Below are 27,077 nucleotides of genomic sequence, written 5' to 3'. Positions count from 1 at the left end.
TGTCTCGCCTTCCATGCCAATAAGGACCCAGTTGTTACTGATCTCTATCTCTACAAATGTAATAATTCCACAACACATCAGTACCAGTACCGGGGTCATTTACCATCAGATAAAAACGCAATGGAGACAGAGGTCCATCAAGTGGGATCTCCCTCATCTCTGCAGATTACTCAACAGTGATAATGTTACCAGCTTTCAAATGGGACTTTATGACTGGATGGATACGATCAAATTCACCCTGGGCTTGACTAACCTGCTTTCTCTAACAGGGCAATGCAAGACCTAAGAGTAGGAACTGCCAATGTGTAAATAAATGGTCATGAGTCTCAACTGCCTTGAAATTCATATGATTCTTATGTATTAAGGATAATCTTTCTGACCAAATGCTTCTTTCACAGATATGACAAATCTGCTTTGAGACCAATACAGGCCTGGTCAAAAGCATAAAACAAAACAACCAATATTGGCTAAGCTAAAGGAGCCAATTAACTTGCAAGCTTTCTGGCCTTAAGGATACTTTTCAAATATTGCTTCTACTGAAGGTCCATTTCTGATGCATTTCAGTCTACATTGGTAACATACAATAAAGTTGTAGATACTGAAGTAGAAGGGAAGTGGGGGGTCTGCTGTTGCATCTCATGAAATGTCCTTATAAAGTTTTAGTTTCAGGACTCCTTTGACAGAGCACTATACTTACTGGAATAGGGGACACAGGTGAATCAACATTTGGAATAAAAACATTTAAGTATTTCATTAAACATTCACATTTTACTACGGCAGAACATCTAAAACCAATCACAGATAATGCCAAAGAAACAGTTTTCATTCTTAAAACATATAAATTAGTAATGTTAAAGACCTCCAAACTGTGATTATTATTGTTCTAACACGGTTATGTTTATGTTGTTGGAACATAAACCAAGCTTCTGCTCGTCGGCCCATGATCATTACACGGAAATGATACCAAGAGATTATGGATTACTCTCTTACAAACTAACATTAGTGTTAAAAAAACAAATGGCACTAGTTCTCAAACAATAACTTGCTAAGTGTTACTGGTTTAAGCCAAGGATCAAACTGAACAGCATTACCCACATACACAGTAGGGGAGGGTGCAAAGACAAAACTTTGCTTGAATTAAACATTAAAAGGCATATTTTATTTTTGTAAAAAGACAGCCCAATAAGACAAATACAAATAGGAATCTTTATAATGTATTAAACGTGAATGCATAAAAAAACAATGTTTCTGTATTGCAGTCATATACCCAACATTAAAAGAACATCTTCTATCCTAATTAATGTTGTCCAGTTAAGCCATTACAAATTATTTTAATAAACAAATTATTTCCATTTATTGTTTCCCCACAGAAACATGAATAACCAAACACAGACTCAAAGCAACGCACTTAAAACATGAATAAAACTATAGCTGCAACACTAAAGTAGCTGCATTGTAGTAAAGTTGCTAAGCAAGCTGTATTTCCTTTATATTAACATGGAAGGGTGATGCTACCATGTCTGTAAGAAAAGTGTATTGTTGCAAAAATATACATGCAGAATAACGACCAGTATCAAACTGATACAGAAATTATATACAATGTAAACAGTCAAAATTCTCTATAGGCAGATTAAAAAAATAAACTGCATCAATGAAATATTAATCCTCGTCCGATTCAGAATCTTTTGCCTTTTTGTAAAGTGGCATGTTAATACTGTGACAGGCTGGTACCCAGCGATTGTCATGAAGTCCTACTTTACAACCAGGAGCATCCTTCTGAGAACTGTGGCAACACATCCAATACCCAGGTCCATATGGTAAAGCCTGGCAATATGGTTTTGGATGCCACAAGCAAAGTGACACATCTCCCTTTTTGTACCGCCTTTTGCACTGCTTGCAAGGATCATCTTTGTAGCGAGGATCTCGAACCCAACAGGAATCGGCAGGCCGTATATCATAATTTTCTATTATAAATTTAAAATAATGACATGTACATTTAAGAGCTACTAGAGTCTTTGTTGAGAGAAATGCAAACATTTTTACCAAAATGTGGTGTGGCAAGAAGGGCATATATTGCTGAGGCTCCAATAATTGCTGAAGTTTAAACCTTGCTTCCAGAAATTCATGAGACACTTGTCGTTTTAAAGAAAAATGCTCAAGTGTTTGGTGTGTACCTTCAGTAGAGAACAACAAATTGGGACACTGCTTTACTGAACTAAGAGTTCTATTAAGTGGTGCATTAGTAAGGTCACTACCCACACATTTAGTTAATGTCTGTGCACAACCATCACTACTGCTCAAATCTATAATCTTCGGTTGACTCTGAGACTCTCGTTTACAAAAAAATAGCATCCCTGGTAGTGGTTCCTCACATAAGTCTAAGGTAGTACTGTTGACAAGTTCACATTTGTTTTTTGACCCAGTTAGAGATACTGTGCACACCATCTCTTTGCTTACTCGTTCAATAACATTCTGAGCTATAAAATTCACATTCTCTTTTTCTGCACAGATGCTTCTGTGTTTGTTTTCTACTATATCAGATGCAAACTCGGTGCATTCTGATTTGGATATTAGAGGTCCAGTATAGGTAACTGTACAGCTCAGTTTATTTTTCAATGTTGCTGTAGACTCACAAGGTACAACCAACTCAGATTTATGCAGTTCTAAAACTAAGCCTTCGCTGCCAGCTTCCTGGGTTGTACCAGATGCATTATTTTCCCTGGTGTCTGAACAAACAAATTTGCAACTGTTGTTTGCCCCAGCACTTTTATTTAACTGTGCCTCTACATTAAGTGCTTCAAGTGAGATGTTACTAGCTTCAGTACTATTGTAATTCTTTTCAGGTTGGGCATTACTAGCAAGCAATACCTTTCCTACATTTCTTCGTAAACTGTTGTTCCTAGACAGGGTTCCAGCTTCACGTTCACTCTGCTGCTTCAAGCACTCTGATTCAAGTTTTGCAACCATGTCCAGGACACGCACACACTCATTTGTATGTTCTCCATTTTCTGGAATTCCTTTTTCAGGGCACGTTAGAGAGATTTTAAAGACAGAATTAGATTCAGGCATAGGAAATAGTCCCTTGCACTGTCCAGAGCTCTGTACTTTGACCTGAGAATTGGTACAAGTTTTGGAGCAGTTAGCCAGAAGTGCACTTGCTTTTTGTTCTAGGAAAGCAACTATCTCTGTAACAGACAATGATCTAGCAGGGCACAATTCTCCATTGTCATTCTCACAGTTTAATGAGCAGTGCTCAAAAGTGCATGGTGACTCAAGGAGCAAACACTTTTTGTTCTCTTCTCGCACACTTTCCTTTGTTCTGTTGGAGGGAAACTTGACTTTTTCATGATCCACTGACTTTTTTCTTCGTTTAGCTGCTGTACCATCAACATCCCAGTTGCCTTTCAGTTTCATGGTACCACTTCTGTTATTACACTGATGTGCTGCGAAAAAGGCTATTTTTTCCTTTGTATTTCCTGGTTTAATAACAGCCCAAATATCAAGGGGCCCTTCTTCGCCCTGGTGGATAGATGAAGGAACACTCACACATGTCTTTTTTCCTTTTATACCGGAACTGTTGGATATACTTTTTCTGACAGAATTGCACATGGTGTTTTGGGAAATAACACCTAAAGGCCTACGGAGTGATGTTCCACCAGCTGAAGTAAGAGAACAAACCTGTCTATTACAATTGCTTATACATCTTCCTCCCTTTACTTGCGAATGCCTGGTCAAAGAAATACCTCTCAGTGTATCTTGACTTCTCTCAAGGGATGAATCCTTCATTTGGAACTTCAAATATGGTTTCTGGTGCATAGCACGTACAGCCTGAAAATAGAACACACAGACCTAATTACTGAAAATGAAGCAAACACAGGCCAGTTACAATTGAAAAATTAATAACTCAGGAATGCGTGGTTAAGAACTGTTAGCCCATGTGCAGTACTGATAAAATATCACTATACACCAATGGCAGTATAATTTAGTTCACATTACACATGCACAGTAAACTGGTGTGACATGGTCAATACATCATACATAAAATCAGAACGTATGTATGTTATAGCATCCAGACCTTACTGGAAAAGCTCACCCAGACTCTTTCACAACTTGCTGTGAAGGAAAGGTCATTTTGCTTGCTTGTATTTTGTATTACTTGACTGTCTTCTATTTTGTATATTGTGATTTTTTTACACTGTGTTTTACTTGTATTCTGCTTTTAACTGCATATTTGAACTAGGAAAGAGACCACAGCTGCCGCTCTTGTGAGTCGGACAGAAATTAGAACAGGTCAGTTAAGGTTAATTATCTGTGAAATGAAGGTAGAGCTAGGAACTAATTTAAGGGATAAAATAAAACATTTCAAGGCTGTTGCTCTCTTGTGAGTCATACAGAAAAAAGTTATGTCATCATAACGTTTCATCTGTGTTGTTGATCCTCGTTCAGTCATTACGTCTGGGTAGTTGGTTCAGACCTCTGAACCGAGCCAGCCATCTTCCAAGCTCGCGTTAGCCACAAACTCCAGAGCTAAACTCTTACCCAGAATTCCCCTCTCCCTGTTACCTCAGACTGAGTTTGCAAGTCAAAAGAAGGTAGAGGCCATCTCTGGTCAAATGAACTAATAGAACCGTATGGTGAGATCCACTATAAGCCTCAAGAAGGGGAATGAGGGAGGGATGTAATGACTGAACGAGGAACAACAACACAGAGGGAACGTTATGCAAGACATAACTTCTTTATCTGAATGTTGTTAATCTTCGTTCATTCCTTATGTTTGGGACAGAGTCCCCAGCTACCTTTATTCCTGGGAGGCTCTTTTGGAAGGACATTCCTTAGCACCACTGAATCAAAAGATGCTCTTCCTCTGGAGGACAAATCCAATTTGTAATGGTTGATGAAGGTATGAGGTCTAGCCCAGGTTGCAGCCTCACAAATGTCATGTAAAGAAGCTCTAGCATGGAAGGCAGCCGAAGTTGCTACCGATCTTGTGGAATGAGCCCTTATGGCTGTAGTTAGAGGGATATTGTGCTCGTTGTAAATAAATGTTACACAGTCTTTTAACCAATTAGCCAGTGTGACCTTAAGAAACAGCACATCCTAATCTAGGTCCAGAATAGGACAAGAATAACTGATTTGCGAGAAGCTTTAGTTCTGTCCAGGTAGAAATAAATTTGCCTGTGAATGTTTTAGGGTATTGTAGGCAATACTCTCCCCTGTTAGAATGACTGGGAAAGAAAACTGGCAATAGGAGTGGAAATCTTTATGAGGTATTTGTTTCCCACAAGATAAACAGTTATTAACTTTTTCTGACATCGGCTGAGGCAAGAAAGAGTCCCCAACGGGGTACTTAGCTTTATAGAAGTCTTCGAAGTAGTATTCGGTAGTAGTAATCTCTGGATCTGACCGACCGGCACTTGCGAACAGCTTCTGCTTCGGGCGCCACGCGGCAAGAAAGACTGAGGAAAATGGCGTCGGCTGATGCCTTTATACCCGAAGAACTGCCGCAATGACGTCGGGTGAAGTGCGACACCAGCCGAAGCCAGACCCAGACTTTGGAATCCGGCCGACCGAAGGGCTGCCTGACGACAGGACAACCCATTTGTAAAGACTGCAGATGCATCCTTGAAGGACATCTGGCAATTCAATGGTTTGGTTAATGGACATTTCAGAGATCACTTTTGGCAGAAAGGAAGGATTAGTTCTCAATGACACTATCTTAATGAAAGGTCAAGTAGGGCCGTTTGAAGCACAGAGCCTGAAGTTCAGAAATACGTCTGGCAGAAGTAATGGCAACCAAGAACAGTTTTCCATGAGAAACTTCAGGTTGCATGAAGAAGCTGGTTCAAAAGGTGATGCTGTCAGAGCTTGTAGGACTAATGACAGGTCCCATGGCTGGGTAGGTTCTCTAAATGGGGGTTTCAATGATTTACGCCTTTTAGAAAGGTCTTGTATAATTTGTGTGACATAAGGGAAGACTTGGACACCACTGTGAAAATTAGACATTGCGGCCAAATGAACTGAAATGGTAGAAGCAGAGAGGCCAGATTGGAATAAACTTGACAGGTATACCAGTACCACCGGCACCGGTATTGAAAAGGGATCTATCTGCTTTTCCTTCAGCCAAACAGTAAACCTTTTCCATTTGCTGAGATATGTATTTCTGGTGGAAGACTTATGAGATGCAATAAGAATGTCACGTACTGGGGAAGATCGATCATTCTGCCTGGCAATCACAGGAAATGGAGGAGCCACACTGTGAGCTTCAGGCTGTTCAAGTTGGGGTGAATCAGGTTCTGCAGATGGGAAAGCAACTCCGGAGTTGGATCGAGAATCCATGGTTGATCTAGCAGGTGAGGCCATAGAAAGGGGAACCAAATCTGCAGAGGCCAATATGGCGCTATGAAGATTACTTTGCTCTTCAACCGGCGGGCTTTCTTCAGGAACTGGGTAATGAGGAGAAGAGGGGGAAAAGCATAAAGTAGACCCAAGGGCCAATCGTGGACTAGAGCGTCCCTTGGTGACTGTCCCCGAGGGGGAATCAGAGCGAAGTAATTGCTGCATTTGCAATTGATCGGGGATGCAAAGAGGTTGCAGCAAGGGAGACCCCAGCGGTTGAAAATCTCCGCCGCTACTAAAGGATTCAGGGACCACTCGTGAGGTTGTAGAATGCACCTGCTGAGTCTGTCTGCTATCACGCTGGAACTCCCAGGAATGTGCATTGCGATGAGAAAGCAGTTGGTAGCCATCGCCCATTGCCATATTCTCATGGCCTCCCGACAAAGTGGGTAAGATTTGGTTCCTCCTTGTTTGTTGATGTACCAGACTACAGCCACGTTGTGTGACTGTATCGCAATAGTTCCTGACTGCAGTAGAGGACTGAATGCTTGGAACGCTAGAAGCACCGCCCTCAGCTCTAGGATATTTATATGCAGATGGGCCTCCATTTCGGACCACGTGTCCTGGATTGTCTTTCCCTGAACTAGCCCCCCCCACCCCATCAGGGAGGTGCCCGTGGTCACTGTAGCCTTGGGCTGTTGGGGGGTAAAGGGGAGAGACCACTGTGACACGTTCTGTGACATCCACCAGATTAAGTCTTCTCTGCACCTCTGGATTACCCGAATCTTCGATGATAGAGGGTACTGAAAGGGATACCACTAAGTGAGTAGTAGCCATTGTAGAAGCCTCATGTGGAACTTCGCAAGGGGGACAATAGTGATGGAGGCTGCCATGGAACCCAGCAGCTGGAGAATGTGCCATGGATTTTTCTCTTGAAAGGATCGGTATGAGTTGTTTTATCCTTAGTATTCTGTACTCTGGAACGGATGATCTGCAGTTTTTTGTATTCAACAGGACCACAATGAATTCTATGGACTGAGATGTAGTCAGGTTGGATTTTTGTCAGTTTATAGTTAAGCCTAGCCTTCCTGCAGTGTGAAGAGAGTATGCCAAGGCTGCTTCCAATAGATGTCTGGTGGGGGCGGTAATGAGCTAGTAGTCTAGGTATGGAAATACCTGGAATCCCTGTAGTCGCAAGTGAGCTGTGACGACTGCCATGTGCTTTGTGAACACTATGGGGACTGTAGAGAGTCCGAAGGGCAGTACTCGGAACTGGTAATGACTGGCTCCCGCATGGAAGTGAAGGAATCTTCTTGATGGTCTGTCCACCTTTATGTGGTAGTACGTATCTTGAAGATCTAGAGCACATCCAATCTTTTTTTCCCAAGAGTGGGAGGATAGACTGAATTGTGACCATCTGGAATTTCTGTACCTTTACAAACTTGTTTAATACACAGAGATCTAAAATTGGTGTCCAGTCACCAGTATATTTAGGCACCAAAAATAGTCTTGAGTAGAATCCGGATCATATCTGGTCTGGGGGGACTACTTGGATGACTCTTTTTCCTAGCAGCTTTGAGATCTCTAATGCTGCTTCTTCCCTTTGACTGGGTGGAACATCGGGAAGGTTTTCTTAGGGGGATGGGATAAAGATAGAAGGGAATATGATAACCTCTGGTTATTATCTTTTGTACCCAAGAGGTGGTGGTAATGGTTAGCCAGGCAGAAGGGAACAAACGATCCCCAACCGCTTCCAGAGGAAAGCAGTTGGGCCGCTCTTCAGGAGCACTGGTAGGATTGACCAGAGCAGTCTCTGGAAAGTACAGATGTGTACACTTACCATAAATGTAGATGGTAGAGTGTATTCACTGTTGCAGTCATTACATTTGGGGTAATCTGCTGGCAGGTTGCCCTCAGTCGGCCTGAATATCAAAGTCTTGGGGTCCTGTGTCGGTTGCCATCTCTTCTTCCGTGATGTCAGGTCTTCAGGGGTATAAAACAGGCAGCCGAAGCAATTTTCTTTGATTTTTCTTGCCACAGATGTCAGGTGCCCCCCGAATGGGGAGCAAAAATATATACATATATATAACTATATATACATGCAATTGTAACATAAACTTTACCTTAATCTAAAAGCAAATACAGCACAAAGGCTGTAGAATACAATGAAGGAAAGATAATCTTCAGAATAAAGGGGGATGGTGGGTGGGTAACCCGGGCTGCAACAGTGAATACACTCTAACATCTACATTTATGGTAAGTGTACACAACTGTACTATGTTCTTCGTGTTTCACTGTTGCAGTCATTACATTTGGGTAGAATCCCAAAGCTATGGATGGGAGGCTGGAACTAAATAGCATTAGGAGCGGCTATAAGGCATTGCAAAACTGCAGTGGCAAAGCCTGCCCTGGACTTAGAAAAGAGAGACATATGATAATGCTTTGTAAAAGTATGCACAGAACTCCAAGTAGCAGCCTCTAGAATGTCTTTGGTTGGTACCCCTCTGAGAAAGGCGGTTGATGTAGATGCAGCCATGGTGGAATGTGACCTAATGCCCTTGGGCACCGGTTTACCATGATGCCAGTAGCAGAAACAAATACAGTGGCTTATCCACTTTGAAATAGCCTTTCCCTCTGATCCTGCAGCAAATGCCACCAGTAGCTGCTCAGTTTTTCTTAGAGATTTGGTCCTGTTTAGGTAGAATCTTAGTTGTCTGCGCACGTCCAATGAATGCAAAATCCGCTCGCCCCCTGTTCTGCGGACTTGGGTAAAAGGTTGGCAGGTGAATAGTTTGGTTAAGAGCCACACTGGATACACCTTAGGCATAAAGGAAGGATTGGTCCTGAGGGACACTCTGTCCGGGTAAAATATAATAAAAGGCTCCACAGCCATGAGGGCCTGCAGCTCTGAAACCCTTCTTGCTGAAGTAATTGCCAGAAGTAAAGCTGTTTTCCAGGACAAAAACTTTACATCTGCAGTAGCAGCTGGTTCAAATTGAGGCAGGGTGAGTTTTTCCAACACAAAATTGAGGTCCCATGCAGGAATTGGTGATCTTCTGAGAGCCCTTAAATTTTTGGCCCCTCTTAAGATACTGTTTTAGCAGAGGATGACAAAAAAATTGGTGGCTCTGTGTTGTAATGCGCAGAGATGGCAGAGGCATGGATTTTTATTGATGAAAGATAGGCCCTTGTCAAGCATCTCAGTCAAGTATTGCAAAATCTGAGGAATATTTGGCTTTGCTGTGTCAGTTACTTGTGCTTGGTTCCACGCACAGAATCTCTTCCATTTATCAGCATAAGATTTTCTAGTACTAGGCCTTCTGGCTTCCAAAATGACATCCATTACAGATTTACTGAGAGGTGTTGTTTGAATAACTACATGATCAGCCATGCTGCCAGGTTCAGAGTTTGGAGCTGATTGTGCAGAATTTAATTGTGCTGCTGAGACAGTAGATGTGGTATTTGAGGCAAGCATCAAGGAGGGATTTGAGACATATTCCTTAGGATTGGGTACCAGTGTTGGCGAGGGCAGTCCGGGGCAATTAGAATCATTTTTGTTTTTTCTTGTCTGATCTTTAGTAGGACCTTGGAAAGAAGAGGCAGAGGAGGAAAGGCGTAAACTGATAGGTTTTTCCAACTGAAGGACAGGGCATCCACTTTCCGGATAGGGCATCCACTTTCCATGCTTGCCTGTGATAAGTCTTCGTGCAGAAGGCTTTTCCAACTGAAGGATAGGGCATCCACTTTCCGGATAGGGCATCCACTTTCCATGCTTGCCTGTGATAAGTCTTTGTGCAGAATTTGTCCAGTTGATAATTCTGGGGAGAGGCAAATAGATCTATGTCTGGGCTCCCCCATTTCTTTGTTATCATGCTGAAGACTTGTGGGTCCAGTTTCCACTGGTGAGGGTCCATAAGGTTTCTGATTAAGACGTCTGCCAGAGTGTTTTGTTTTCCTGGCAGGAATTGAGCTTGAAGATGTACTTGTTAAGTCAAGGCTGTCTCTCAAAATGCCATGGCTAGTCTGCAAAGGGGGTAGGAGTGTGCGCCCCCCTGCTTGTTTATGTACCACATGACTGTGGTGTTGTCAGTCTATCAGTAGTTGTCCTGGATGAAGTAAGTCCTTGAAGGCTGTCAGGGCATTCTGAACAGCTAACATCTCTTTCTGGTTGATATGCAGATGCATTTGTTTTGGGCTCCATATGCCCTGAATGCATCTCCCTGCCAGGTGGGCCCCCCAAGCATAGTCAGATAAGTCTGTAGTTAGGGTTTGGTTGGCAGGGGTACAGTGAAAGACCGTCTCATGTACTGGTGACATGTCTCTGCCCAACAAAGAAACTCCTGTTGTAGGCAGGGAATGAGAGGAATCATTGTTTCCAGGCTGTGACAGTATTGACTCCATAAACTTTTTAGATACCAATGTAGTTTCCTCATATGCAGTCTTACATATGGAATCAGTAGAATGCAGGATGCCATGAACCCCAAAGCCTGCAGAATTTGTCTTGCAGATAACTGGGTTTTTGTTGCCATCTGTTTGAAGAAAATAGTCAGTTGCCTTTGTTTTTCTGGCGTAAGGTAAGCCATCTGGGCAGTTCTATTCAAGCTTGCACCCAGGAATGTTATCTTTTGAGAGGGCACCAGTTGTGATTTCTTTTCGTTTATTGTGTACCCTAGGCATGTCAGAAGCCTTTTCACAAATGCCAGATGTTGAAGAAGAATGTCCTTGTTTTCTGCTTGAATGAGACAGTCGTCCACGTAAGGATAGATTTGTATACTTCTTTGTCTGCAAAATGCAATTACTGGTGCCAGGCACTTTGTAAAGACCCTGGGCGCAGCAGATAAGCCAAAGGGCAGTGCAGAGAATTGGTAATGCATAAAGCCAGCCTTGAAGCGGAGGTATCTTCTGCATGATTCCCTTATTGGGATATGCAGGTATGCCTCTTAAGTCTAGAGTCACTAGCCAAGCGTTCTTGCCCAGCATGGGTAGAAGCTGCTGCAAAGTTAGCATTTTTAATTTTGGTATGTCCAAGTGTGTTCATAATTGATAAATCCAGTATTGGGCGCCAGGCCTCGTCTTTTCTGGGTACCAAGAGGAGTATGGAGTAAAACCCTTGTCCTTTTTCCTTTTCTGGCACTGGCTGAATAGCCCCCATATCCATGAGGGACGTAACTTGTTTCTGTGCCTCTGCCCATTGATTTCATGGCAGATCTGGCCAACCGTTTGGAATTGGCAGAGTATGGAAATGAAATCTGTATCCCTGGGATACTATGTTTAATACCCACTTGTCCTGGGTTATTAACTGCCAATTTTGAGCATGAAGTGCTAGTTTTCTCCCTAAGGGGGCTGCCAAAAGACAAGTGCTTGATGATGGCAGAGGGAAGTCACTGAGACTGTTTACTGTAGGGTTGTGCCTTATTTCCTCCAGATTTGGAGGTAGAGGCACCCCATTGCTTTGACCTGTAGGAATCCTGTGATTGGTATCTAGAGCCCTTTGAGCACCTGGATTTGCCCCGTGAAGCTCTGTCGGACACAGGAAAGGACCAGTTTTTTGTAGGCCAGTGTCTACTGAATCTTGGTGGCTGCACTTGCAAAAAATCTTTTACAGTTTGCATAGACTTAGCTTTGTCTTCCATTGTCTTTAAAACCTCTTCTGCCTTAATACCAAACAGAGTATCATGCTGTAAAGGTGCATCCAACAATTTAGCTTTAACATGATCAGGCAAATTTTGCTCCTTTAGCCAGGCATGCATTCTAATCACAGATCCAGTAACTGCGGCCCTGCAGGAGACCTCCAAGGAATCAAAACCACATTGCAAAGTATGTTTTCCAACTTGTTCTGCTGCATGCAATAATTCCTGCAATTCTTTTTTTCCACACATTCAGAAATCAACATAATTTTGTTTCAGTAATCCCATAACATGCTGTTGATATTTAAGCATATGGAACTGGCAGTTTAAGGCTCTAACTACCAAGGTTGCAGACGTATAAACCTTCTTTCCCCATCTATCCAGTGCCCTGGAATCTTTATCAGAGGGGATAGGATTCTTAGCTGTTGAGGCCTTTACACCCTTGGGACCCTGTGAAATAGTTTCAGGGTCAGCAGCAGGGTTTTTGAATAAAAATTTGTGAGTCAGGAACCCTGTAATATCTGTCTGGCTTGCTAGGAGCCAGAGGTAAGGAATCTGGAGTCATGCTTAATTCCGAAAACACATCATCAACAATACAGGAGATATGGCCAAAGGCCTATGCTGAGGGAGAAGGAGGAAATCCCTAAGCCTCTTTTTTGATTCTGAGAAATCTTGACTCTCCCTGTGAAAATGTTCCCTCAAAGTATGCAAGGTTTCTCCAAAGGAATAATCTTCAGGAGGGGATGCAGAAGGGATGGATTCCTCTGCAACTGAATCCTCATAGGGTGGTATAGAAAATTCCTGATCAGAAGAGGAATCAGAAGAAATAGAAACCTGATCTGAAGATTCATAATCTGTGTCTTGTCTAGGCCTCTTTTCCAGGGGGGGGGGGGTTGGGGGGTTGGGATCCCCTGATCAAAGTAATTAGGTCTTCAGCCATTTTGATCATCTGTTTTTTGGGCATAGAGGCCTGAGCACGTGGCTCATGCGTCGGTTTTTTTAGACTTAGAAGTTGCCTTTGTCTTTGTTTTTGTAGCTGGCTTCGGTTTTATATAGAAATGCTGAGGCCTGAAGACACCCTCAGAAGATGGCGCCTGCTCGGCGGCACCGGACCCATCCGAGGGAGAGACATCCGCGGGTACAATACTTTGAGAATCTTGCAGCATGCCAAACTCCACATGGGTCTCGGTAGAGGCCTTCGACTCGAAAGTAGCGGGTATCAGGGGCTGCAAAAGCACCTCGCTGAGTACAGGTGAAGCGGCGGTTTTGGACCTCGACGGTCTGTCGCTGTCGTTTTCTTTGTGTTTTTTGTGAACTCCGGTAGTCGGATTGCTATCCAACGACATTTCAGGGTAGTTAAATCAGTTTCCAAAATATTTTGAAGCAAAGATATACAGACGCTTAATAATGCGTTGGTTAAATCTAGCACAAAACCGACAGCAAGGCACATTATGATCTGGGCCTAGGCAAGGAATACAGTACAAATTAAAATCCTAAGGAGGTATTTGCTTCCCACAAGTAATGCAATTATTAACTTTTACTGACATCGGTATGGAGCAAGAAAAAGTTTCCCCAACGGGGTACTTAGCTTTAATTGAAGACTTCGGTTCTGAAACTCGAATTCGAAAATTTGAGGAGTCTGCCGACCGGCACTTGTGAACTGCTTCTGCTTTGGGCACCGCGTGGCAAGAAAGACTAAAGAAATGGCGTCAACTGCCCGTTTTATACCCCTGACATCATCGAAGAGACGGCAACTGACGCAGGACCTAAGACTTTGATATTCAGGCCGATTCAGGCCAACTGAGGGCAACCTGCCAGCAGATTACCCCAAATGTAATGACTGCAACAGTGAAACACGAAGAACATCCCTGGTTATGCGGACCTCCTCTGCCCCGAAAAGGGCGTCTTCCATATGAGTTTTCCCCTCTGCCTCTAGGGGAGAGATCTGCTCATGTGTCATGGAAAGAACCTTGAGACTTTTTGTGCCACATCTTCCCGCTCTTCTGGTTTCTGGAGAAAGCCCGTTGAAGGGAAGAGTAACGGATGCCCACGGCAGCAAGGGTCTTACCCTCCTGTTCACATCTAGCCAGTGTATCTTTCACCTTGGGTCCAAATAACGAAGAGGCCTCAATGGGAGCGTTCAGAAAGGAAGCCTTGAAGGGTTCCGCGAAGTCACACAGGTGCATCCAGGCATGCTGATTCATGACTATGCCTGTACCCGCTGCTCCTTCTGACGCATGAGAAATCAGACGCATGGAGGAGTTGGATACTGATTCAAGGGTGGCTAACTGAGGCCACTTTATCACGGACCTCATCAGACAGCTCTGGCCAAAGTTTCAGAGAGCTCAGAAATTAAGTCTCTCTGAAGCCTGGTAAAATATGCCATATAATTCAGGAACCTAACCGCAAAGGTCGCTGATGCAAAGGTACTCTTCCCTAATCTGTCCAGTGCCCAGGACTCCTTGCTGGGCGGATGGACAGTCTGGTTCTCTTCTGCCAGATCCTTTTTAGTTGCGACCGCCACCACCATGGCATCTACTGGCAGACCTTTGGACCAGTGGGGGTCAGTATCTGGAGGGGACAAAATTGTATCTGGCCTCCGGGGAATAGCTTCATGCACACTGCACGACGAGCTGGACAAGTTAGTCGGCAGGTGGAGTAACCCAGGAGGTAGGGGGCCAGGCATGAAAGGCGTGCAGGAACACAGACTCTTCAGAGGTAGAGTTAGAGGGCTGCCTATCACATCTCTGTTTAAGGATTTCAAGGATACCCCCAAAGGATACCGCAGAGGGTGTTTGAGGGGACCCTTCCCCATCATCAAAATCTGTCTCTTCCGTGAGGGACTCTTCTGGGGAGTCTATGTGCTTCCTCTTACATGAACTCTTGTGATGATCTTCCTCAGAGGGAGATGCTGGGGAAGACCGCGCAAGAGGGGCCTCCTGTGGGAGTGTATCCCAAGGCCCTTGTGCCCGGTGTCCGCTAGGAGTGGCTTGTGAGAGTTGCGGCCCAGAGAAGGATGGAAAAAGTACAGTTGTGTACACTTACCATAAATGTAGATGTTAGAGTATATTCACTGTTGCAGTCATTACATTTGGGTAATCTGCTGGCAGGTTGCCCTTAGTCGGCCTGAATAACAAAGTCTTGGGTCTTGCGTCAGTTGCAGTCTCCTCTTCCATGACGTCAGGTCGTTAGGGGTATAAAACATGCAGCCGATGCCATTTTAATCAGTTTTTCTTGCCCCAGATGTTAGGTGCCCCTTAAATGGGGAGCAAAAATATATATAAAAACTGTAAATATATAAATGCACCTTAGAAACATAAAAAATTTACCTTCAACTAAAAGCAAATATACCACAAAAGGCTTTTGAGTATAGTGAAGGAAAGAAAAGGTATAGAAAGGGGGCTGGCGGGTGGGTAACCCGGACTGCTGCAACAGTGAATACACTCTAACATCTACATTTATGGTAAGTGTACACAACTGTACTATGTTCTTCGTGTTTCACTGTTGTAGTCATTACATTTGGTTAGAATCCCAAAGCTATGGATGGGAGGATGGAACTAAACAGCATTAGGAGCATCTATCAGGCCCTGCAGGACTGCAGTGGCAAAGCCTGCCCTGGATTTAGAGAAGAGAGGTAAATGATAATGCTTTGAGAACGTATGAGTTGAGCTCCAAGTAGCAGCTTCTAGAATGTCTCTGGTAGGGACCCCTCTGAGAAAAGATGCTGAAGTAGAGGCAAACCTGGTGGAATAGGATAGTACAGTTGTGTACCTATCATAAATGTAGATGTTCGAGTGTATTCACTGTTGCAGTCATTACAAATGGGTTATCCTGCTGGCAGGCTACCCGCAGTCGGCCTGAATTCCAAAGTCTAGGTCTGGCGTCCGTTGCTGTCGCCTCCTCCCTGACGTCAGAGCGCCAGGGGTATAAAAGATGCAGCCGATGCCATTTTCTTCAGTTTTTCTTGCCCCAGATGTCTGGTGCCCCCAAAAAGGAAGGCCAAAAATATGTCAATAAAGCATGCATGCACCAAGTAAGAAGTTTCCTTCATCTACAAGCAAATACACCACATAGGTTGTACAGAATAGAGAAGTACAGATAAGGTCCAGCAAAGATAAGGGGGATGGTGGATGGGTAAACTGGACTACAACAGCGAATACACTCTAACATCTACATTTATGGTAGGTACACAACTGTACTATGTTCGTCGTGTTTCACTGTTGCAGTCATTACAATTGGGTTGAATCCCAAAGCTAAGGTTGGGAGGCTGGAACTAAATAGGATTAGGAGCGGCTATGAGACCCTGCAGAACTGCAGTGGCAAAGCCTGCCCTGGATTTGGAGTAGAGTGGCAAGTGGTAGTGCTTTGTAAAAATGTGCACTGAACTCCAGGTTGCAGCCTCTAAAATGTCTTTGGTTGGTACTCCTCTGAGAAAGGCTGCTGAAGTAGCTGCTGCTTTGGTTGAGTGTGGCCTAATGCCCTTAGGTACTGATTTGCCATGTTGTGAATAGCAGAAACAAATGCAGTGGCCTATCCACTTTGAAATAGTCTGTTTTGAGATCGGCTTTTCTTGAGATCCTGCAGCATATGCCACTAAGAGTTGCTCAGTCCTTCTGAAAGCTTTAGTTCTGTCCAAGTAGAAGCGTAGTTGTCTGTGTATGTCCAGAGAATGCAGGAATCTCACCTTTATTCTGTGGGTTTGGATAAAAGGTAGGCAAATGAATGGTTTGGTTAAGGGCCACACTGGACACTACCTTAGGCATAAATGTTGGGTTCGTCCTTAGAGATACCCTGTCTGTATGGAAAATGATGAAAGATTCCACAGCCATGAGTGCCTGTAACTCTGAGACTCGTCTTGCAGAGGTTATTGCTAGGAGAAGAGCTGTTTTCCAAGATAACTTTATATCAGCTGTATTGGCTGGCTCAAAAGGCAGCAGTGTGAGTTTTTCCAAGACATAATTGAGGTCCCATGCAGGTATTGGGGCTCTCCTTGGAGGTCTTATGTTTTTGGCCCCTCTGAGGTACTGCCTTAGCAGTGGATGAAAAAATAGGTGGTTCCATATTGTAATGAGGTGAAATGGCAGAGGCATGAATTTTAATTGATGAAAAGGATAGGCTTTTGTCCAGCATCGCAGTTAGGTATTGTAAAATCTGAGGAATATTAGGTACACGTGTGTCAATTCCTTGTGCCTGGTTCCAAGCACAGAATCTTTTCCATTTTTCTGCACAAGATTTTCTGGTACTGGGCCTCCTGGCCTCCAAAATAACATCCATCACTGCTTTAGAGAGAGGTGTGTTTTGAATGGCTACATTACCCGCCATGCTGCCAGATTTAGGGTCCTGAGTTGGCTGTGTAGAATCTGATTGTTTCGCTGGGTCCGTAAGTGAGGAATTAGAGGCAATGTCCAGGCTGGGCCTTGAGACCAGCTTTTTAAGATTGGGTACCAGTGCTGGTGTGGCCAGTCTGGGGCAATCAGACTCATTTTTGGCTTCTCTTGTCTGACCTTTAGGAGTACCTTGGGGAGGAGAGGCAGAGAAGGAAAGGCATATACTGTTAGGCTTTTCCAGCTGAATGATAGAGCATCCATCTTCCATGCTTGCTTGTGATAAGTCCTTGTGCAGAATCTCTGTAGTTGGCTGTTGTGAGGGGAGGCAAATAGATCTATGTGTGGGCATCCCCATTCCTTTGTTATCTTGCTGAAGACTTGTGGATCCAGTTTCCACTCGTGGGGATCCATGAGGTTTCTGCTTAGTTCATCTGCCAGAGTATTTTTCTTTCCTGGCAGGAATTGTGCTTGCAGGTGTACTTGATAAGTCAATGCTGTGTCCCACAAAGTCATGGCTTGTCTGCAGAGGGGGGTGTGCCTCCCCTGCTTGTTTATGTACCACATAACTGTAGTATTGTCCATCCTTATCAGTAGTTGTACTGGATGAAGTAGATCCTTGAAAGCTGTTAGGGCATTCTGAACAGCTAGCATCTCTTTTTGATTGATATGTAGATGCATTTGGCTTGTGGGCCATGTGCCCTGAATACATTTTCCTGCCATGTGGGCCCCCCAAGCATAATCTGATGCATCTGTTGTTATTGACTGCCTGGCTGTGGGTAGAGCGAAAGGATGTCCCTTGTTGAGGTGACAGGCCTGTGCCCACCATCGAAACTCCTGTTGCAGGCAAGGAATGAGGGTAATTAATATTTCCAGGTTTCGGCAATGTTGAGTCTAAACACTTTTTAGGTAACATTGAAGTTTCCTCGTATGCAGTCTGGCATATGGAATTAGCAGAATGCAGGATGCCATGAAGCCCAAAGTCTGCAGAATTTTTCTTGCAGATAACTGGGTCTTTGTTGCCAACATTTTGAAGTAAGTAGTCAATTGCCTTTGTTTGTCTGGCATGAGAAGCCATCTGGGCAGTTGTATTTAAGCTTGCACCCAGGAATATTATCTCTTGAGAGGGTACTAGTTTTTGTTGCCAACATTTTTAAGTAAGTCGTCCGTTGCCTTTGTTTGTCTGGCGTGAGATAAGCCATCTGGGTAGTTGTATTTAAGCTTGCACCCAGGAATATTATCTCTTGAGAGGGTACTAGTTTTGATTTATTTTTGTTTACTGTGTACCCTAGGCAAATTAATAATCTTTTTACGAACGCCAGATGCTGTAGTAGAATGTCCTTGTTCTCTGCTTGTATAAGGCAGTCGTCCAAATAAGGATATATTTGAATTCCTCTGTCTGCAAAATGCAATCACTGGTGCCAGGCATTTTGTGAAGACCCTGGGCGCAGTAGATAAGCCAAAGGGCAGTGCAGAAAATTGGTAGTGCATTGAGCCAGCTATGAATCCGAGTTATCTTCTGCAAGATTGTCCGATTGGGGTATGCAGGTATGCCTCTTTTAGGTCAAAAGTTACAAGCCAAGCCTTCTTGCCCAGCATGGGCAGAAGCTGCTGTAGAGTTAACATTTTGAATTTTGGAACGTCCAGAAATGTGATTAGAATAGACAGGTCCAGTATTGGTCTCCAGGCTTTGTCCTTTCTGGTACCCTGAAAAGTCTTTGAGTAAAATCCTTGTCCCTGTTCTTGCTGTGGTACTTGCTGAATGGCCCTTATGTTCATGAGGGACGAAACTTGTTTTTGTGCCTCTGCCTATTGACTGTGTGGCAGGTCTGGCATACCTTTTGCCTTTGGCAGGGTGTGAAAGTGGAACCTGTAACCCTGGGACACTATATTCAAGACCCATTTGTCCTGGGTGATCATGTGCCAATTTTGAGAAAAAAGTGCTAGTTTTCCCCGTAAGGGGGCTGCCAAAAGGTAAGTGCTTAGTGCTGGCAGAGGCAAGTCATTGGGACAGTTTCCTGTATGGCTGTGATTTGTCTTCTCCGCTTTTGGAGGTAGAAGCGCCCCACTGTTTGGGCCTGTATGAGCCCTGGGGCTGGGATCTGTGTCTGTATCTGCCTCTTTGTGGCCTGTCTGACACTGGAAAGAACCAATTCTTTGTAGGCCAGTTCCTGCTAAATCTTGGTGGCTGTAACAGTAAGAAATCCTTCACTGTTTGCATAGATTTCGTTTTGTCCTCCATTTTCTTCAAAACCTCCTCTGCTTTAAGACCAAATAAGGTATCATGCTGTAATGGAGCATCTAATAATTTTACTTTAACAAGATCAGGCAGATTCTGTTCCTTTAACCAAGCATGCCTCCTAACGACAGAACCCGTAACTGCGGCCCTGCAAGAGGCCTCCAGAGAATCAAAACCACATTGCAATGTATGCTTTCCCACTTGTTCAGTTGCATGCAATAAATCCTGCATTTCCTTATTTTCTGCACAGTCAGAATTTGCCAACATTTTCTGTTTTAGCATTGACATTAAGTATTGCTGATATTTAATCATATGAAATTGACAATTTAAAGCCCTCACAGCCAAAGCAGCAGAAGTGTAAACCTTTCCCCCCATCTGTCTAGTGCCATTGAATCCCTGTCAGAAGGGATAGGGTTTTTTGCAGTAGCAGCCTTGACCCCTTTGGGGCCTTGAGAAATAGTTTCTGGGTCAGCAGCAAGGTTTTTATAAAGAAATTTATGTGAATCTGGAACCCTGTAGTATCTGTCTGGTTTAACAGGGGCTGGAGGTAGAGAGTCAGGAGTAAGGCCGGACTCTGAAAATACATCTACAATGTCTAACACAGGGGGAATAGCAAGGGGCCTGTGCTGAAGTAGTAAAAGAAAATCTCCAAGCCTTTTCTTTGATTCTGAGTAATCTTGGCTCTCCCAGTGGAAGTGCTCCCTCATGGTATACAGGGTTTCCCCAAAAGAATAATCCTCCGGAGGAGAGGCTTAAGGGATAGATTCTTCAGCATCAGAATCCTCATAGGAAGGGAGAGAGTATTCCTGTACAGAAGATGAATCAGAGGAAATGGAAACCTGATCTGAAGAGTCAGTCTGTCTCTTGCCTAGGCCTCTTGTCAGGAGGGGGATTGGAACCCCTGATCAAGGTAATTAGGTCTTCGGCCATTTTGAGCATTTGTTTTTTAGGCATGGAAGTCTGTCCTGGAGAATGCTGTACTTGTTTCTTTGTCTTTAGAGCTGCTTTACACTTTGCTTTGGAAGCTGAAGTAGGCTTTACAAATAACTGTGTAGGTCTGAAAACACCCTCAGAAGCCGATGCCTGCTCAGAGGCTCCGGACCCATCTGAGGGAATGGTTTCCGAGTGTCCAATGCCTTGAGTATCCAGAGGCCTAGCTGGCTCCACGTGGGAGTCGTCAGCGGCCACTGGCTCTGTGGTAGTGGGCGTCAGGGGCTGCGAAAGCGCCTCACTGAGAACCGGCGACTGGCTTAGCGGAAGCCTCGTCGTCTGTTTTGGATCTCAGATGCCTGTCCTTTTCTTTTTCCTTGCGTTTTTTAGAAACTCCGGTCGTCGGCTGTTCCGACGGCATTATATTTGAACCTTCGGCCAAAGTAATGAAAAGCAAAATTGAACCGATGCTTAATAATGCGTTGGTTAAATCTAGCACAAAACCGACAGCTAGCAACGTTGTGATCAGGGCCTACGCAAGGAATACAGTAAGAATGAAAATCCTTATGAGGTATTTGCTTCCCACAAGAAATGCAATTGTTAACTTTTTCTGACATCGGTCTGGAGCAAAAAAAAAAAGTTTCCCCAACGGGGTACTTAGCTTTAATGAAGACTTCGGATCTGAAATTCGTCTGTGAAAATCTCAGGAGTCTGCTGACCGGCACTTGCAAACTGCTTTTGCTTCGGGCACCGCGCGGCAAGAAAGACTGAAGAAAATGGCGTCAGCTGCATCTTTTATACCCCTGGCGCACTGACGTCAGGGAAGAGGCAACAGCAACCGACGCCGGAACTAGACTTTGGAATTCAGGCCGACTGCAGGTAGCCTGCCAGCAGGCTAACCCAAGAGTAATGACTGCAACAGTGAAACACTAACATCTTGCTTTGAAGCAGAGGTATCTTCTGCAAGATTCCCTTATTGGGATATGCAGGTATGCCTCTTAAGTCTAGAGTTACCAACCAGGCATTCTTGCTTAGCATAGGCAGTAGCTGTTGTAAAGTCAGTATTTTGAATTTTGGAATGTCCAGGAAAGTACAGTTTTGTACCTACCATAAATGTAGATGCTCGAGCGCTAATACAGCTGCAGTAATCACAGATGGGTTTTCTGCCGTCAGGCGGGTCCTCGGTCGGCTGAATTCCAAAGTCTAGGTCCGGCGTCGGTTGTTGTCGCTTTCTTTCCTGACGTCAGTGAGGCAGGGGTATATAAGACACAGCCGACGCCATTTTCTTCAGTCTTTCTTGCCCCAGATGCCAGGTGCCCCCAGAAGGAAGGCAATACATAAATTATAGTTATATACATGCAATGCAATATAATCAAAAATCAGTAGTTGCAAGCAAATATACCATAGAAGGATAACCCAATCAGGTTATATGAAGAGGGGTTAAGCCCTAGGCCTTTACCAAGAGGGGAAGGAGGGAGGGAAAACTGTACTGCAGCTGTATTAGCACTCGAACATCTACATTTATGGTAGGTACAAAACTGTACTATGTTCATCGTGCATACAGCTGCAGTAATCACAGATGGGTAGAATCCCAAAGCTACGCACAGGATGGTAGGCACTAGGTGGAAAGTACAGTTTTGTACCTACCATAAATGTAGATGTCCGAACTGGATAGCATCTGCAGTCATAACAACTGGGTTGTCCTGTCGTCAGGCAGCCCTTCGGTCGGCCGGATTCCAAAGTCCGGGTCCGGCTTCGGCTGATGTCGCACTTCTCCCGACGTCATCTCTGTTGGTCTTCGGGTATAAAGGCATCAGCCGACACCATTTTCCTCAGTGTTTCTTGCCCCAGATGCCAGTTGCCCTCTTGGAAGGCTAAATTTTGGGTAAATGCCAATGTTTCCAAAAAGATAGAAGGCAAACACAAAAAAATAAGCATGTATGTACATATATACAAACAAATACACCATAAGAGACTCCCCCCCGCCAGCTAGCTATTAGGAGGGTAAATACCCTAGGAGTACCACAGAGGGGAAGGAGGGAGGGTAATCCTGACTGCAGATGCTATCCAGTTCGGACATCTACATTTATGGTAGGTACAAAACTGTACTATGTCCTTCATGGATGCATCTGCAGTCATAACAACTGGGTAGAATACCATAGCCAACTAGGGGAGGAGGAAGAATAGATTATGGTGTGGTTAGGATCCCTTGCAGTACAGCAGTGGCAAACCCTGCTCGGGATCTGGAATACAGAGGTAAATTATAATGCTTGGCAAATGTATGCACGGAGGTCCAAGTAGCCGCCTCAATAATGTCCTTGGTTGCCACTCCTCGTAAGAAGGCTGTGGTAGTGGCTGTTGCCCTTGTAGAATGAGGCCTTATGTTCTGTGGAATTGGTTTTCCATGAAAGGAGTAACAGAATCGTATGCAATTTCCTATCCATTTGGAGATTGTCTGTTTGGAAATCGCTTTTCCTTCCCTTCCTGTTGCATAGGCTACAAACAGCTGGTCAGTTTTTCTGTTACTTTTTGTTCTGTCCAGGTAGTAGCGTAGCTGTCTATGTACATCCAAGGTATGCAGCATTCTTTCCCCTCTGTTTTGTGGGTTTGGGAAGAAGGTAGGTAGGTGGATTGCCTGGTTTAAAGACACTCTGGATACCACCTTAGGCATAAATGTAGGATTAGTCCTCATGGACACTATCTTGGTGGAAGATTAGGAAGGGTTGTTCTGCCATTAGGGCCTGAAGTTCAGAAACCCTTCTTGCTGAGGTTATTGCCAGTAGGAAAGCAGTTTTCCACGATAGATGCTGCAGGTCTGCTGTTGCTGCTGGTTCAAAGGTGAGTGTCAACTTTTCCAGCACAAAGTTCAAATCCCAAGCTGGTAATGGTGGTTTCCTAGGAGGTTTTACATTCTTGATCCCTCTGAGGAACTGCCTGAGTAAAGGATGTGAAAAGACAGGTGGATCAAAGCTGTATTCTGCTGAAATAGCTGATGCATGTATCTTGATGGAGGAATAGGACAGGCCTGTATGTAGAAGCTCTGCCAAATACTCCAGAATGTTAGCAATGTCTATATTGGACACATCTTTTCCTCTTTCAGCACTCCAAATGACAAACCTTTTCCATTTTCCTGCATAGTTCCTTCTTGTTGAAGGTCTGCGGGCTTCAAGGATAATGTCTTTAACCCTTTGGGAAAGCTCTGGATTAGTTGCTGCTATGTGATGTTCCATGCAGTCAGTTGCAAAGTCTTTAGGTTTGGATGCATGATGCTGTAGTTGTTCTGGGTTAACATCAAAGGCATCAGGGGTATTGGCCACATTTTGTCCCGAGACATGCTCCTCAGCAATGGGTACCAGTGTTGTCTTGGCCAGTTTGGAGCTATCAGGGTTATCCTTGGACGTTCCTCCTTGATTTTTAGTAATACCTTGTGTATCAAGGGAAGAGGTGGGAATGCATATGCTGTCAGACCTTTCCAGCTGAAGGAGAGCGAGTCCACTTTCCATGCAAGTGGGTGGAATGTCCTTGTGCAGAATTTTTTGAGCTGGTGATTGAGAGGGAAGCGAATAGATCTATCTGTGGCATTCCCATTTCTTTGAGATGGCCTTGAAGATGTCCGGGTGTAGCATCCATTCGTGAGCATCCGAGGTGGTTCTGCTTAACATGTCTGCTAGAGTATTCTCCTTTCCTGGTACGAATATTGCCTGTAACTGGATGTTGTAGCTGAGCCAGGTTCCAAAGGTCCAAAGTCATTCTGCATAGGGGTATGAATGAGTGCCTCCCTGTTTGTTGATGTACCACATGACTATGGTGTTGTCTGTCCTTATCATCAAATGTCCTGCTTTGAGGAATGGTCTGAATTTTTGGATTGCCAGCTTTACTGCCAGCATTTCTTTTAGGTTGATGTGCAAATGGAGCTGGTCCTGTGTCCACAATCCTTGTACGCATTTGTCCAGCATGTGAGCCCCCCATCCTAGGTCTGAGGCGCCTGTTGTGATGGTTTGGCTTGCTTGATAGTTGTGAAAGGGTAGGCCTGGATTTGACTGGCATGCTTGAGCCCACCATAGGAACTCCTGTTTTAGGCATGGGATTAGAGGAATTTCAGCTTCTAGGCTGTGCCTGTGTTGGGACCATAAATTCTTTAGGTACCACTGTAGTTTTCTCATATGTAGTCTGGCATGTGGAACCAAGATTATGCAGGATGCCATGAAGCCCAAGGCCTGTAGAACTTTTCTTGCTGTTAGCTTGTTCTGTTTTGTTAGTGCCAAGAAGTAAAGAGGGAGTTCTTTTTGTTTTTCTGCAGTTAGGAATGCCATTTGTTTTACTGTGTCCAATTCCGCGCCCAAGAATGTCCTTGTTTGGGATGGTATCAGCCTTGACTTTTGTAAATTGACTGTGTATCCCAGTGCTTGTAGCAAGTAAATGACCCTTTGTAAATCTGTTGTCAGCTTGCTTTTGTTGTCCCCCTGTAGCAGACAGTCGTCCATGTATGGATACATTTGGATTCCCTGTAGTCTGCAGTGGGCGATTACTGATGCCAGGCATTTTGGGAATACTCTGGGCGCAGTAGATAAGCCAAAGGGCAATGCTGAGAATTGATAGTGCTCTGATCCTGCAAGAAATCTGAGGTATCTTCTGCAAATTGGTCGTATGGGGACGTGCAGGTATGCCTCCTTGAGATCTAGAGTTACCAGCCAGCACTCCTTGCCCAGCATGGGAAGAAGTTGCTGGAGGGTCAGCATTTTGAATTTTGGGACAATGATGTATGTATTTAAGATGGACAGGTCGAGAATAGGTCTCCAGCTTTTTTCCTTTCTTGGAACTAGGAATAGTCTGGAGTAGAATCCTCTGCCTTGTTCTGTTATTGGCACTCTTTCCACAGCTCTCATCTTTGTTAGTTGCATTATCTGCTGTAGAGCTTCTGTTTTTTGATTTGGAGGCAGGTTTGGCATTCCTCTTTGACTGGTAAAGTGTGGAAGTGGAACCGGTATCCTTGGTCTATGGTTTGCAGAATCCACTTGTCTTTTGTGATATAGTGCCAGTTTTTCGAAAATAAGGTTAACTTTCCGCCTAATGGTGCTGCTATTTGTTCCCTGGTAGGCGGAGTTAGAATCAAGTCACTGTGCTGTTGTAGTGGCAGTGGCTGTGTCTGTGCCTCTTATTACCTTGCCACTGTCTGCCTCTGTAGGCACCCCCTCTGGATTGATTTCTGCCTCTGGGACGCCTATTCCTGCCCCTTTGGGATCTTGTGGAGTCAGGAAAGGACCAATTTTTGGCAGGCCAGTTCCTGCTAAACCTTGGGGGTTGAACCTGCAAGAAATCTTTAACAGTTTGTACAGATTTTGCCTTTTCTTCCATTTTCTTCATTACCTGCTGGGCAGGTGTACCAAACAAACTGGCCTTATCCATAGGTGCATCTAATAACTTAGCTTTAACATGATCCGTAAGACCTGTTCCTTCAGCCATGCATGTCTTCTTATCACTGTGCCAGTCATGGCTGATCTAAATGAAGCCTCCAGTGCATCATAGCCACATTTTAAGGAATGGTTACTAACCTGTTGTATGTTATTTACCATTTCTAATATATATTTCTTATCTATAGAGTCATCAGAGGATAGTTTTTAGTTAACTGATCAAGCATAAACTCTTGGTATTGTATCATGTGAAACTGACAATTTAAAGCTCTAGCTGAGAGAGTAGCGGAGGTGTAAACCTTTTGCCCCATCTGTCTAAAGACCTGGCTTCCCTTTGAGAAGGAATAGGGTTTTTGCTGTGGTCGAGGCTGCTGCCTTAGGCCCCTGGGATATGGTTTCGGGTCTGCAAGTGGGGCCTTGTATAAGTGGTGATGAGTGTCTGGAACCCTATAAAATCTGTCTGGTTTGACAGGGGCTGGAGGTAAGGAATCTGGTGCAGTGCAGACATCATTAAATGCATCGTCCACAACAGAGAGGACAGGAGGTATAGCTAAAGGCCTGTGTTGTGGTAGGTGCAGAAAAGTCCTAAGTCTTTTTCTGGAATCTGAGAAATCCTGTTCCTGCCATTGGAATTGTTCTCGCATGGCATGTAAGGTTTCCCAAAGGAGAATTCTTCTGGTGGAGAAGCAGCTGGAATGGATTCTTCAGCATCTGAGTCTTCATAATTGGAGAAATGAGCCTCTGGCTGGTCTGTAATATCAGAGTCCTCCGCTGGAATCATCAGAGGACACAGGCTCGGGGCTCTGCTCTAGGTCTCTTTTCTGGGGCTGAGAGGCCCTGTCTGGGTGAGATTGAGATCCCCTAATTAAGGATATTAAATCCTCTGCCAGAGTAAGCATTTGTGAACTAGAAGTGGGCCTAGTTGAGGGGGGCTTAACAGGCACTGATTTAGTAGATTTGGCTGCTTTAGCCCTGGCAAAGGCCTTAATAGACATGGCTGCAGGAGGCCTAGCAGCACCACGTGCTGGGGTAGAGACATCCAAAGGGATGGTGTCTGATAAGTCACTAGTAACCACTGTAGGTAAGATTTCTGAGGCCGTTTCAAGTAAGGTAGCAGGAGCCTCAGTAGTAGTCATTGATTCAGCTGTGCTTTGATCAGTTTTCTCGGTTTCGGCCGAAACAGAGACACTCGCGGTTTGCTTAACCATGG

The 27,077-nt window shown here is 44.3% G+C and overlaps 1 protein-coding gene across 2 annotated transcripts in view; it reads right to left on the bottom strand.

Moving 5' to 3' along the window:
• Positions 1 to 1,137: 1,137 nt before the first annotated feature.
• Positions 1,138 to 27,077, bottom strand: part of FBXO34 (F-box protein 34) — a 369,578-nt gene continuing 343,638 nt past the window's right edge. For both annotated transcript variants that reach the window (XM_044074419.1, XM_044074420.1), the window contains exon 4: positions 1,138 to 3,828. In XM_044074419.1, the coding sequence (XP_043930354.1) occupies positions 1,660 to 3,816 (2,157 nt within the window). In that variant the 5' untranslated portion in view covers positions 3,817 to 3,828 and the 3' untranslated portion in view covers positions 1,138 to 1,659. The remainder of the gene's footprint in view (positions 3,829 to 27,077) is intronic.

The sequence above is a fragment of the Protopterus annectens genome, chromosome 6.part0, assembly GCF_019279795.1.
Source record: "Protopterus annectens isolate FY-2018-M chromosome 6.part0, PAN1.0, whole genome shotgun sequence".
NCBI lineage: Eukaryota > Metazoa > Chordata > Ceratodontiformes > Protopteridae > Protopterus > Protopterus annectens.
The sequence above is the reverse complement of the archived record's forward strand: the minus strand, read 5'-3'. Positions and strand labels throughout refer to the sequence as shown.